Consider the following 13,265-nt stretch of genomic DNA (forward strand, 5'->3'; position numbering starts at 1 on the left):
TTTTCACGTAGAGAAAAATGAATCCTGATCCACGCTGCAAGGGGACGAACGCGCCTCTCGGCGCCAGACGGCTTTCAGCTGCGCGCAGAGACGGCGCGGCGGCCGCAGGGCAGGGCGCTCCGGGCGCGCCCTCCGCGCCGCTCACGGTAGCGCTCGCACCTCCCTCGGGCTCCCGCACAGGGTCTCAGACACCCGCGCCCCGGGGAACGGAAAGGCCGCTGGACCCCCGGGGGCGGAGGGCCCCCTACCACAGCGGGGCCTCCCCGGGATGGCAGCCGCGCGAGCCTCCGCAGCCCGGAACTCCTCGGAGTCTCGCAGGGCGTCTCTAGGGGTCGGGAGGGCAGGCGGCGCCCTCGCGTCCGGGAGGCCGGGCCCCGCGGCGCGAGGGGCGCGCCGGTGCGCTCGGGTGCCGGCGGGTGGCGGGCGGGCGGGCCGCGGCGGGTGCGGGGAGGGGGCGGGGTGTGGCCTCCCCGCCTCCCGGGCGGGATTTGCATGTGTGTGTGGCGGCCCCAGACTTCCTGCTCCTTCTACGCTGCAGGTACGCGCGGGCCGGGCCGGGCGGGCGGGCGGCGGGCGCGCCAAGACGCGGGCACCTCCTCACCCGGACCCCGGGCCGCGTCGCGCCGTCTCCCGCACCCGTGGCCGCCAGCCCGCCCCGGCCGCCCCGAGCGCCGAGCTCCGGGGTGGGGGCGCGCCCCTCCCCGTCCCCCTCCCCGGACGCCTCGGTCCTCCGCATCCAGCCTGGACGTGCGCCTCTGGGCGCCCTAGCCGCCCCTAGCTCCGGAGGCCCGCAGCCATGAGCGAAATGTCCAGCTTTCTTCACATCGGGGACATCGTCTCCCTGTACGCCGAGGGCTCGGTCAATGGCTTCATCAGCACTTTGGGGTGAGTGAGCCGAGCTCGAGGGGGCGCAGGCAGGAAGCGGGCGCGGGCGGGCCGTGGTGCCAGCTGCGCGCGTCCTGCCATCGCTGCCCCCCACCCCCACCCCACCCCCAGCAAGGGCCTGGGCGCCGCGAGCCCCCAAGGACCGGGGCAGCGACTGCCTCCAGCTTCTAGAGAAAGGAAGTGAAATGTTTGTTCAGGTAGGAGCCGGGCGCCCTGCCGGAGTTGGCAGCCTGCGCCCGGCTCGGCGAAGCCTCCGCCCTCCCGAGCACGCCTTTCTTCACGGGACCGAGGGGCCAGGACTTCCTCTGCAGGTGGTCCCGGGGGCGGACAGGTGGGCGACTGGGGTCTCCGCTGGGGAAGGACATCCGGGCTTGGACGTGCCCGGCTCTGGGGGTGGGCAGGCTGGGCCCGGAGCCCGGAGTCCTGTGGTTGGCGATCCTGCGGCGCCGTTGTGGGGTCGCACCCTCTCCTGCCCTTGCCCGTGCCTTCCCTGCGTCTTTGCAGCCCTCCCCTTCCAGGCGTCCCAGGCCCCGGCCCGCTGCCCCCCTCTTCCCCCCACTGCCTTCTGCCAATTTCCTGCGTGGCTCATCTGGCGCCTCTGGGTCCCTGGTCCCAGGTTCTCTGGAGCACTTCACAAACATTAATTAATTCTGGCCGCCACCCCCCAGGGTCTGCGCAGGGTAAACAGGGCATCCGCTCCTGGCCCTGGGGAGGGCGGGGCCTGTGCCAGCACTAACGCAGGGGAGGGACTGGGCAGAGAGAATGGGTTCATATCTTCAGAGCCCGGTCGGGGGAGTGGCTGCAAAGAGGGGCTAGCTTTGTTTCCCTGCCTCTGCACCAGGACCCAGGGCAGGGCCTGCTATGTCTTTTTGCCTGCTGACCAGGCTCATCCTCCCAGCCACACCCAGCTGCCCCTCAGCATGGACCTGCCCTCCTCTGCGGACCCCACTGGACTGGACACCTGCCAGTCCTTGGTGCCTCTTCTTTGGGGGTTTTGGAGGAGAGCCCTGGCGCACTCAGGCCCTGCCGGCCTCACCCTGTGCTGGGGTGCGGGACTGACTCCCCCTGGCTCTGCAACAGGGGATTCTGACTGGGAATCCCAGCCTACCCTGCTGCCTTATCTGTCTCCCTCCAGGCCTCTCCTGTTCCCTCGCCGTTCCAATGTGGACTCCCTGGCCACATGGTACCCTCCCCCTCCCACTGGACCTGACTTCTGCCTGGGTCACCCCAGGAAGAAGTGTGGAAGCACCCCCTTTTTCGGGCATGGGCTGTGTCTCCCGTGTTGCTTAGGGCCCAGTTACAGGACTGTGCACACAGCGAGGGCATCCTCTTCCCTCTCCCCCCTTCCCCTGGTCTGTGGCAGGCCTGGGTCCCTCACAAAGGACGCCCCTGTGGCCTCCTGTTTATTTCTCCCACCTCGGCCCTTCAGGGCCCTGGGACTGTTTCCTCCAGGCCACGTGGATCCTGGGGGGCTGTTCCTGGTGACCTCTCTTCCCCAGCGGGGACCCCAGATGGACCTTCCTTCTGTCTGCAAGTGTCTCCGACATGGCCGGACGCCCCTCCTCCCAGCCTGGCATTCGAGAGCTGGCGTGTGCAGGCCCCAAGTTAATCTTCTGGGTGCCTCTTCATACACCTGAAGCTGCCGGCGCACCAGGCTGCTGCTGGTTCCTGGAAGCTGTCCCGGGCTCCCGGCCTCTTTACCTTTGCTCCTGGGCTGCTCCCGCCCTCCTGCCAGTTAGTTTCCACCTGAGTAAATCCGTCGCACCCTCCCAGGGCCTAGTGCAGAGCGGCCTCTTTGGAGAGAGCCAGCTTCTCCCCACCCCGCAGGGCAGAATTAACCCTTTTCCTCAAACTGCTGTCTCCAGACTGCTCTCCAGGGTTAATCCCGGTGTAGAGGCTCCCCTGTGGGCTCATCGCAGGCCAGGCGGGCACTGTGCCAGGGTTAACCAATTCATCACACCATTCGTGCTTAGCACCTTCCCGGGCAGGGTCACTGCCGGTGTGAACCTCCTGTTCCTGGGTGCAGGCTTCAGCGCAGCGCCCTTGGCACCCAGGCCTGCTGAACCCAACTCTGCATTTGCACAGGCTCCCCCGGGGCGGGCGGGCGGGCGGGGGGGGGGGGCTTGGCGCTGTAGCCTGCTTGGAGGTGGCGCTCCCTGCTCCGGCCTCCCTGGGATCTTTCTGCCTCCCTTGGCACCTCGTCCCTGTTGCCTCTCACATGGCGGCTGCTGGCTGCCTTGAACCCTGGAGGCTGATCTGACTGAGTTCCGCAGGCTAGTCCGGCACGCAGTGAGGATGGGCTGAGGCGACTTCGTAGAAGGGCAGCCTTGATGGGCAGAGGGGCCGGGTCAGCTGGGGCGTTGGGAATGGGGGACATTGCTAGAGGAGGGGGCTTGGGCAGCCTGTGGAAACCAGCCAGAGATTTTCAGGGCAAAGTGGAGTGGGCCCCTCGGAGCCGCCTGGGCAGTGAGCGCTCCCGTGAAGGCTGTCCATTAACTCCGGTGTGGGAGGAGGGGAGGGGGCTGGGGCGTGGATCCGGAGTGGCCGCAGACGCTAGCCCATGCCTGTTCTTGGCAGCAAAGTGTGGCCGGGGTCCCTGCCTCGCCCCGCATCCCAGGTGGAGGTGGCAGCGGCCATGGCTCGAGCTGCCGACCAGGGCCAGCAGGAGGCGTGGAATGTCGGGTGGTTTCAGCCCAGGGGCTGAAGAGACGCGGCCACAGATGTTGGGTACACCGTAGGAGCTCACGCCCGCTCCCTGGACGATCCAGCTTGAGTGCCCAGTGGGGCAGCCCCAGCCCTGCACCGCCCAAGGGTCAGAAGGGACCCCTGCCTCTTGCCCGTGGAGCTTCCCGTGCGCCTTCCCAGCTCCCCTGCTTTGCCAGGGTGTGAGTCCTGGAGGGCAGGGTCCTGGGCTCGGGGCCTCAGGCCGGCTTCCGTGTCTCCTGGCTCCTTGGCCAAGAGCCTGCCTCCTCAGGGGGTGTGCCTGCAGCCTGCGCATTCCCCAAGGTGCTCTGGCTGTTCCCAAGACCCTCCTTGCCAGGAATCCCAGCTCCCAAGTCGGGCCACCTGTACCAGCATCACTAGGGGCGGGGTCTGTTGAGAGCTCCCCAGGTGGTGATTTGATTGCATACCTGGGCTTGGGTTCCTGATCCGGGGCCTTCCCTGGCCATGAGGAAGCCTGCCTGCTGCATGGGCCCAGGGAGCTCATCTCTTTGCCAACATCAGACTTCATTAAGTCACTCAACAAACATTCATCATGGGCACCTGCCATGTGCCGGGTGGCTGTGTTCCGGCTTGTTCCGTGCTGGGCAGTGGGAGGCCCCATGTCCCTGTGTTCCCCTGTGGGTGGCAGGCCTGCCTCGGCTTTCCTTTCATTGTGGTTTCCCTGGGATGAGACCCTCACTTCTGTACTTCCAGGCAGAGGCTTGGTCTGAACCAGCCCGCTCCATGCAGCTTTTTTTTTTTAATTTTTTTTAATTAAAAAATAATAAATGTCCCATGGAGAAAACTTGAGCCGTAGTCCCACTGTGACTTATGTTCACGTTCTGTAAACTTCCAAGTCCGTCCCCTGCACAGACAGCTGCAGGTGATGGCAGTCCGCACACGCGGCTTTGTGGCCTCCTGCCCCTTGGCACCGTGTGCTCCGTGTCCCCCCGCCCACCTGCCTCCCCGCGCTGTCCCAGTCCTTGGGCAGTTACCCTTTCGGGATAAACCCCCCGAAATGGAGAGCAAAGCCAGGAACTCTGTGACTGCTTGGAGGCGGCGGAGGCAGACCTGTGCCACAGAGGGTCTCCCCTGCTTTGTCACGTGCTTGTGAGTGTTGAACCAGCGGGTAGGGAGTACGGCCAGCCCTCCCGCCCCTGCCTTTGAGCCTGGGCCTGGTGGTCTCCAGGTGCTAGGAGGGGGCTGTGCAGAGGCTGCCTCCTTGGCCTTCTAGAATCCTGCCACAGCCTCCCTCGTACACTGGGCCCTGCCCTGCATTCCTGACCCCACGTCACCTCCCTGCTACCTCCCTGCCGTGGCCCGTGGGGCGGTGGCTTAGGCTGGGGAGTGGAGAGACACCAACCTCCTGCTCTGCGCTTAGAGGGAGGTTTCTGGGTTTTCTGGCCCCTGCCAGCATGCCTGGGGTCCTACATATCCACCTCCAGTTCTCTCAAAACTTCACACTGGGGGTGGGGGCTCTCCCTTGGAGTGAGGGAGGAAGGCAGGAGTCCTGGGGGAGTGGGGGAGGGCAGAACCCAAGTCTTCAACAAGCCCATCGAAGGGCTCTGCATGTGAGCTCTGAGCCCGCCCTGGAGTGCAGTTTCCAAGGGTGCCCAGTTTCCGGCAGCCTGGAGGGTCTGGGGCCATGCAGCAGAGGTCCAAAGAGAGGAGGGGCATGGCCTTTCAGACCAGGGCCTGTACGAGCGAATTTGTGGGGAGCAGCAATGAGGCTGGGGGGGCTGCGGTGGGAGTATGGTGGAGCGAGGGGGCTCCACTGGGGGAGGCAGGCAGGAGGGACTCAAGGCAGGGGCTTGAGTGAGGGGTCCGGGGACCCCAGTGGGGTGTCGTCTTTGGCCGGCAGGTGGGCAGAGGCAGAAGGGGCAGTGACCACAAATCTCAGCCCAGGGACAGCGGCAGGTGCTTGAGACGGGCACCTGTGCCTATTTGCTTAGCAAATCTCCCCATCACTCGGCCAGCCGGCATCAGCCCCTCCCCGTGCGCTGTGGCAGAGCCAGTGTCTGGATCTTGGGAGGTCACGACGGGCCATCGGGGCTGCAGAAGGGGACTCAGGTCTGTGGCTCAGAGTTGGCTGCGACCTTTACTTGGGCCGGGGTCAAGTTCAGTCGTTCTTGCTGCCTCACTCCTCCTGGAGTTACTGTTGGGGTCCTCTGAGCCAGCAGTTCCCCATCCTTCCTGGATCCGGAGCTCTCGGAAGGCGGGCGCTGCGTTCATGTTTAAGTCCTGCCTTTCCGTGCACGGCCTGGCCCCTCGGGTGGCACAGGTGGATCCTTGGTGGTGACAGGCAGAGGTGAAGACAGGGATGGCTTTGGTCTGTGTGTAGATGTAGGGATTCTTTCCTCTGGGGAGCCATGGACTTCAGCCAGTAAATCCGGGTTCCTCTCCCAACATTCCTACCCCACCCTTACTTTGGGTATGGGGGGGAAGGAGCCCCCCAGGACGCCTGCCCACCAGCCCATCCCAATGTTCTCACAGTGCCTGCTGCGGGGAGTGGCCTTCCTTGAGGCCAGCCTAGAGCTGTGGGGTGGTGGCCCCAGGCCGAGCTGGGAGTTAGGAGGCTGGGGTCTGGAACCTGGGCGTCAGTTCGCCTCCATGCCGCATCAGTTTTCACAGCTGTGATGGGGAGTGGTTTTCAGGGGGTCCCGTGGGGATTTCCCCAGGCTGTGGTTCCCCCACCCATGGCTGCTCTGAGGGTGGCCAGCCTGCTAGGTGCCAGCTTTGATTCAGACTCCCTGCTAGGCACCTGCCCCACTTTTATCAGGCACCCTTCTTCCTTCTCCTTATCTAATCTCTGCAGACGGCACTGACCCGCCCCTGCTGCCTTCCCATGGCTCCCACCTGGGTCTCAAAGTCCGCCCTGGGCAGAGCCGGGCCGCCCAGATCCTGGGATGCGGCTCTCTTCCCTTCCTCTTTAAGACCAAGGTCTTGGGGTGTAGACCGTGCGTATTTCAGGGACAGCACCCTCTTCCACATGCTTTTAGAGGAGCGATCCACAGCTCCGAGTCCAGCCGCACCCTCCCGGCCCACTTAGCTGCATTCCTGGTGCCCCTCTACTGATGCCCCACTGGGGCCCGCACAAGGCCCAGCTGGGCTTGCACTACCCAAAGATGGGCGGCTTGCAGCAGGGGCTGTCCTCCACCTCCTGAGTGTGTGCCAGGCTGGCCTTGCGTTGGGGCAGCTGAGGCACAGCAGTGGACAGGGCGCCTGTGCTGGGTGGGCTTGAGCTTCGGGGGGGGGGGGGGGGAGGCACTTCCAGCACAGACAGCAGGCTCCAGGTCAGGCCTCCATAGTAGGGCTCCGAGTAGCTGTGTGGCCCCCCGTGGCACCTTCCCACTCTGTGGGTCTCGCTGGACCAAGGAGGGAAGGAGCTATTGATGTAAAGGTGATTTGTACGCCAGGGATCCTGCACGCACGTGGGGAGGTCGGGCCTCTAATGCAGTCCCAGCAGGGGACTCTGCAGAAACCCAAGTGCCGCCTTGAAGATGGCAGGGCTGTGGTGGGGCCCCGGCGAGCACGCAGGCGCCCAGGCGGAACGGCAGGGCCGGTGGCTGGGCGGAGGCAGGAGTGGGCCCCTCCAGGGACTTTTGGGGGGAAGCTCGGGAGACCGGGGGAGGGGGGATGAAGCACTCCGCCCCTCGCCCCTGGATAGCCGGGCTCTGGTTACAGCGCCAGGTGCGCACCCGGAGCGACACCTGTGGCCGGGCTAGTTTAATAAAAACAGATGCCGTCCAGAAGGGGGCTACGCCCAGGCAAGCCGGTGCCGCCAGGTGGGGAGGGGTCCCCCCAAGGCCGCCCCTCACCGCCCTCACCCCGCCTCCACCGCGCAGGCTGCCGAGCCCAGGAGAGGCGGGGAGCGCGGGCCGCGTGCCACGGCCCGCCCCGGGCGCGCGGGCGGAGGCGCCGTGTCCCACAGGCCGGGGCGAGGCCGAGCTCGGCGGCGGCTGCACGTGGGGCGGCGAGTTTCGCTGGGCGGCGGGGCGGGCCGAGAGAGCCCGGAGGCCGGGGCGGGCCTGGGGGCGGGCTCGGGGTGGGGCCGCGGCGGGTGGGGGGGCGCTGGGCGCGGGCCCCGCCCGCTCCGACGGCGCGGAGAGGCTGGGCAGTCCGGGCCGCGCCCTCGGAAGCTCACCGTCTATCGAACCCTACCTGTCTGGTGTCCCGGCCCTCGGGCTCCCGGGGCTTCCCTGGCCCATCTGATAAGGGCTTTCGGGCTTATCTGTTAAAGGCTTCATGCGATACAACCTGCAGCCCCTTCCTCCAGACAGTACCTGTCCTAACCGAACTGGTCCGGAGGAACGGAGGGGGGCGCGGGCCGTGCTTTGCGACCCTACAAACACCTCCCTTGGCCGTCTTTAGCTACACACTAGGTGGGGACAGCGCCAAGCTCCCCGGGGAGGGGCGCAGGGAGGAAGGCAAGGTGCGTGCACCCTGGGGTCCTGGGGAGGGGGCGTGCTACAGGATGGAGTCCAGCATGGCAGGTCCGGGACGCAAGGGGAAGCTGGCTTGGCCCCAGCCCCGATGCCCGGAGCCTGCCCTGCCCCCTCCATCCTCCTGCAGTACCGGGTGGCTTCTCTGCACTCTGCCCTCCTGACCCTCGGCTGCAGAGCTGGGACGTTTTCTGCCCAATCTTGTTTCAGACCCTTCTCCGGGAGGCCTTGCTCCCCTCCTGGGCAGCCCTCCCGTCTCTAAGCGGCTTCCTCTGCACTCCTGCTTTGGGTGCATGGGGTACCCGGAGGGCCTTTCAGAAGAAGCTGTGTGGGGGTGAGGACACGTGGACATCCACCTAACCCCGGGGGGATTGGGAAAAGCACCTTGTTTTTTATTTAAGACTCATTTAATTAAAAGGCAGTTACTGGGGGGGCATTGTGGTATAGCAGGTAAAGCTGCCATCTGCGTTGCCAGCATCCCATGTGGGTGCTGGTTTGTGTCTTGGCTGCTCCATTTCTGATCCAGCTCCCTGCTAATGGCCTGGGAAAAGGATCGGAGGACGGGCCAAGTGCTTGGGCCCCTGTACCCATGTGGGAGACTGGGATGAAGCTCTTGGCAGTGGCCTGGCTCAGCCCCGACAGTTGTAGTCATCTGGGGCATGAATCAGCAGATGGAAGATCTCCCTTTCTGTCTTTCTCTCTCTGTGGCTCTTTCAAATAAATAAATCAATCTTTAAAAAGGCAATTACTGAGAGACATACCAATTTTCCGTCTGCTGGTTCACTCTCCAGATGGCCACAACAACTGGAACTGGGCCTTGCCAGGAGCCAGGAACTCCATCCGGGGCTGCCATGTGGGTGGCAGGGGCCCAAGTACTCACCACCTTCCCCGGCCTTCCCAGGCATGTTCGCAGGGAGCTGGATCAGAAGCAGAGCAGCAGGGACTCGAACTGTTGCTCCAATATGGGATGCCATTGGTGCTCACGGCACCACCAAGCGCTTTGGTCCCAGGAGATGCACTTTGACCCCTGAATTTGCACAGCTTCCTCCTGCCCGTGGGACCCAGATAAGGAATTTCCAGGGGAGGTGTCTGGGATGCAGCTCTTGGGTGAGGATGGGTTCTTCAGACAGGGGTCTCTGGGGCCTCTTGCTCGTTCTTCCTCCACGAGCCCTGGTAAGATGGGGACCCTGGGGACAGCCTCAGCCTCAGCTGCATGACTTCCATGCTGCCCTGTGGCTCCAGCACCCTGCCCTGGCCATGCTTGGCCCCTTTCCCTGTGAAAATCCGTCCACCTTTTTGGTGCAGGGTTAAGACACTGGGTCCTGCATTACATATCCCAGGCCTCTGTCCCAATCCTGGCTCCACTTCAGATTCCAGCTTCCTGCTCACCTCACCCTGGGAGGCAGTGGGGCTGGGTCAAGTGGGTGGGTCCTTGCGGCCCGCGTGGAAGACTCTTTGGCCTGGCCAAAAGCGCCGGCTTCTGTGGCTATTTGGGAAGTAAACCAGCAGGTGGACGATCTCTGTGTCTCCATCTCTCTGCTTTTCAAATACATGAAATAAATACATATTTTTGAAACGTATCTTTACTGGGTCCCTTCTCCTTAGGGTTTTGCTCAGAGACAGCCGTCTGATCTGATTCACTAATGTCTTACAGGAAATTCTATGAATTATTCAAGGCTCTGAGCAGCTCCTGCTGCTTCTCACACCTTCTCTGATTGGCCAGGCTCCGACTTCCCCGCTCCCTGAATTCGGACAAAACCCAGAGAGAGCAGTGCCGCCAGTGGGCACCCAGGCCTGTTCCTTAGGTCATTTTTCTCCTGAGTGTGCGACCTGTCTTCCTGATGAGAGTTTTCAGCTCCCTCCGGCAGGGACCTTGTCTTGTGCTTCTCTGTGCTTCCAGCCGAGTGAATCACTTCAGGCACTCAGGATGTGTTTGGTGGGTGCCAGCTCCACACCAGGCGGTGATCTGGGTGCCGGGGCTCAGCAGGGAACATAGCAGACACACACCCCTGCCCTCCTGGGACTGACACCTTTGGGTGGGGGGGAGGGGTCATAACAAAGCAGGTGAACAGCCAGCCAGCAGGTGCTGATAAGTGCTACAGACAGCAAGCCTGGGGAGGGAGGATGGGTCATGTGGACCCCGATCTGCAGGAGATGAGGGTGAAGAGGAGACAGCCGGGGCCAAGTCTCCTGGGAGATTTGAGGGCCTGGAGGGGGGCTGTGGAGCTGGGGCAGAGTGGGTGAGGGGGCCCAGGCAAGGATGAGGTTGGAGAGCTGAGGGTGTGGATCATGTGTCTTTATCCATTTATTGAAAGGCAGAGTGACAGGGAGGGGGAGAGAGAGAGATCTTCCTTCTTCTGGGTGCTTCTGATTTGACTAAAGGACCCCCTGCTGTGTGGGGACCAGGTGTAGCCGGGCAAAGGGGGAGGCTGAGGAGGCAAGGACTGAAATCCGGGTGAGGATGGGTGGGGGAACAGGGTGGTGGTGGAAGGGTCCAGGGGGTTGGATTCTACATGCACTTGGCGATAGCACCCACAGGGGCCTCTGGCAGGGGAGGGGTGAGGGGTGAGTGGGAGAGAGAAAGCAGGCATTGACTTGAGGGTTTTGGCCCACACAATTGGAAGGATGGAATTGCTGTCCCCTGAGATGGGGGGACTTCAAGAGGAGCCACTGGGGTGGGCGCTGTGGTGTGGCGGGGAGAGCTGCCACCTGCGATGCGGCACCCCCTGTGAGTGCCAGCTGCACAAGTCCCAGCTGCTCCACTTCCTGTACAGCTCCCTGCTGATGCCCCTGGGACAGCAGCAGAAGATGGCCCAAGTGCTTGGGCCCCTGCTGCCCACGTGGGAGACCTCAATGAAGCTCCTTGCTTTGGCCTGGCCCAGCCCTGGCCAGTGCAGCCGTTGGGGGAGTGAGTCAGCAGATGGGAGATCTCCCTGTCTCCCTGTCTCTCTGGAACTGTGCTTTCAAATTAATCAATGAATATTTAAAAGAGCACATTTAGGCCAGCGCCGTGGCTCAACAGGCTAATCCTCCACCTTGCGGCGCCGGCACACCGGGTTCTAGTCCTGGTTGGGGCGCCGGATTCTATCCCGGTTGCCCCTCTTCCAGGCCAGCTCTCTGCTATGGCCCAGGAAGGCAGTGGAGGATGGCCCAAGTCCTCGGGCCCTGCACCCGCATGGGAGACCAGGAGAAGCACCTGGCTCCTGGCTTCGGATCAGCGTGATGCACTGGCCGCAGCGGCCATTGGAGGGCGAACCAACGGCAAAAAGGAAGACCTTTCTCTCTGTCTCTCTCTCACTATCCACTCTGCCTGTCAAAAAAAAAAAAAAAAAAAAAAGCACATTTAGGTAGAAGACTCCGTTTTGTACATGCTATAGTTTTTGTATTTTTAAAAGTATTTATTTATTGGAGAGGAAGAGCTATAGACAAAGAGAGGGAGAGACAGAGAGGTCTTCCATCCACTGGTTTACTCCCCAAATGACCAAAATGGCTGGAGCTGGGCCGATCCGAAGCCAGGAGCCAGGAGCTTCCTCCAGGTCCCCCATGCAGGTGCAGGGGCCCTTGGGCCATAGCAGAGAGCCTGATAGTCGGAAGTGGAGCAGCCGGGACTCCTGGCCAGAGCACCACCTTCCAGCGCCTCTGTGTGGTCATCAACCCACCCTGTCCTTTTGGGTTTACTTGGAGGTGTCATTGAACAGGCAAGACTGAGTAGCTCCTCACGCCTCCTGTCTGCCTGCAGCCCCTCTCGCCTCCCAGAGGTGGTCCCTGTGTGGGGGGCGGGGGGCTGAAAGTTCCAACTCTGATCCCATGGTTTGTTCCCTTGGCAACCCCGCCCATCCAGAGCGGCCTCCAGAAGTCATCGACATAGGTTCACTAGCTGTAAGTTAGGTGCATTTGAAAGGGGCTGGGAATGCATCCCATTTCACTTTGTTGCTCTGGAGCTATTTGGAGCACTGGGAACAAAATGCAAATTTTGTAACAAAAGATGCTCCTATTGCTCTTAGCCCTTAGCAGACCCCCGAGTGTTAGGAGCTGGGATGGAGACCAAGGCCCTGTCCTGGCTGTCACTGTGTCATAGGGCTGCATTGTGCGAAGTGTCAGTGAATCCCCATGGTACCCTCTCAGCAGGTGGAGAAGTAGGAACAGGAACCGATCAGATGCAGGGGAGGCTGGGACCAGGGCCAGCGGTAACGCCTAGGGAGAGAGCGTCCTGGCTCAGGAAGACTTTATTTATTTAGTTGTCCAAGAATTATTTATTTAAAGGTGGAGTGACAGAGTGACAGGGAGGGATAGAGAGAGAGATCTTCATTTGCTGGTTTACTCCCCAAAAGCCCACAGCAGCTAGAGCTGGGCCAGGCGGAGGCCAGGAGCCAGGAACTCCCATCTGGGGCTCCCACGTGGGTGGCAGGGGCCCAGGGACTTGGGCCGTCCAATGCTGCCTTCCCAGGCAGGAAGCTGGATTGAAAGCGGAGCAGGAGGGACTTGAGCCGGCTCTTGGACATGGAATGCAGCCATCCCAAGTGACAGCTTAACCCGCTGGGCCACAGCAGTGCCCTGAGCAGGGCTTGGGAGTAGGACAGGGGCTGGTGTGCAGGGGTGGCAGTTGATCTGCCTGCCTGTGGCTCCCAGCAGCTGAGCAGGGGTGGATGTCAAGGCGCTGCGGGCTGCCAGGGTTGCCCCTGGAGACTCCAGGGACCTTGGGGTCAGCAGGGAGGCTAGGAGGCTCACAAGGAGTGGCAGGCAGTCAGATCCTGAAGGACCCTGTTAACCAGCCCACAGAGGGGAGATACTGACAGGGCACGGGCTTTGGCGTCAGCGCTGTGACTTCAGGATGGCACTAATGAGTAGCCCCTTGCCGAGAAGTTGGTGAGAAGCCCACAGAAGCAACAGGTGCGAAGCGCTGCCAGCAAGCCGGCCTTTGGAATGGGGGTGCTGGTCGCTGCGTTTCCCCAGAGGCTGGGTGGCGTGGGAGAGTTTTAAATGCAGGAATGGGCAGATGGAGGGGTGGGGAGGGAGAGATGGGTAGGTGGATGGGTGGACGGACGGGTGGGTAGGTGAGGGGCTGAATGGCTGGATGCCCTCCCCCCATGCAGGATTAACCCCAGTCCCGGCTGTAAGCGGGGACTCTTGGGCCCTGGGGATGGTGTGGAGTGGGGCCGGCCTGTCCAGCCTGTGAGGCCCAAAGCCTTAGGTGGCTCTGCAGCTCCTCTCTGTGTCTCCAGTCGCTCGTGGCTT

At 62.7% G+C, this 13,265-nt stretch overlaps 1 protein-coding gene across 2 annotated transcripts in view; it reads left to right on the top strand.

The window, feature by feature from the left end:
- Nucleotides 1-714: 714 nt before the first annotated feature.
- ITPR3 (inositol 1,4,5-trisphosphate receptor type 3) overlaps nucleotides 715-13,265 on the top strand; it is a 60,569-nt gene continuing 48,018 nt past the window's right edge. For both annotated transcript variants that reach the window (XM_062185975.1, XM_062185976.1), the window contains exon 1: nucleotides 715-885. In XM_062185975.1, coding sequence (XP_062041959.1) covers nucleotides 797-885 — 89 coding nt within the window. In that variant the 5' untranslated portion in view covers nucleotides 715-796. The remainder of the gene's footprint in view (nucleotides 886-13,265) is intronic.

The sequence above is a fragment of the Lepus europaeus genome, chromosome 3 (genome assembly GCF_033115175.1).
Source record: "Lepus europaeus isolate LE1 chromosome 3, mLepTim1.pri, whole genome shotgun sequence".
In the NCBI taxonomy this organism is placed as follows: domain Eukaryota; kingdom Metazoa; phylum Chordata; class Mammalia; order Lagomorpha; family Leporidae; genus Lepus; species Lepus europaeus.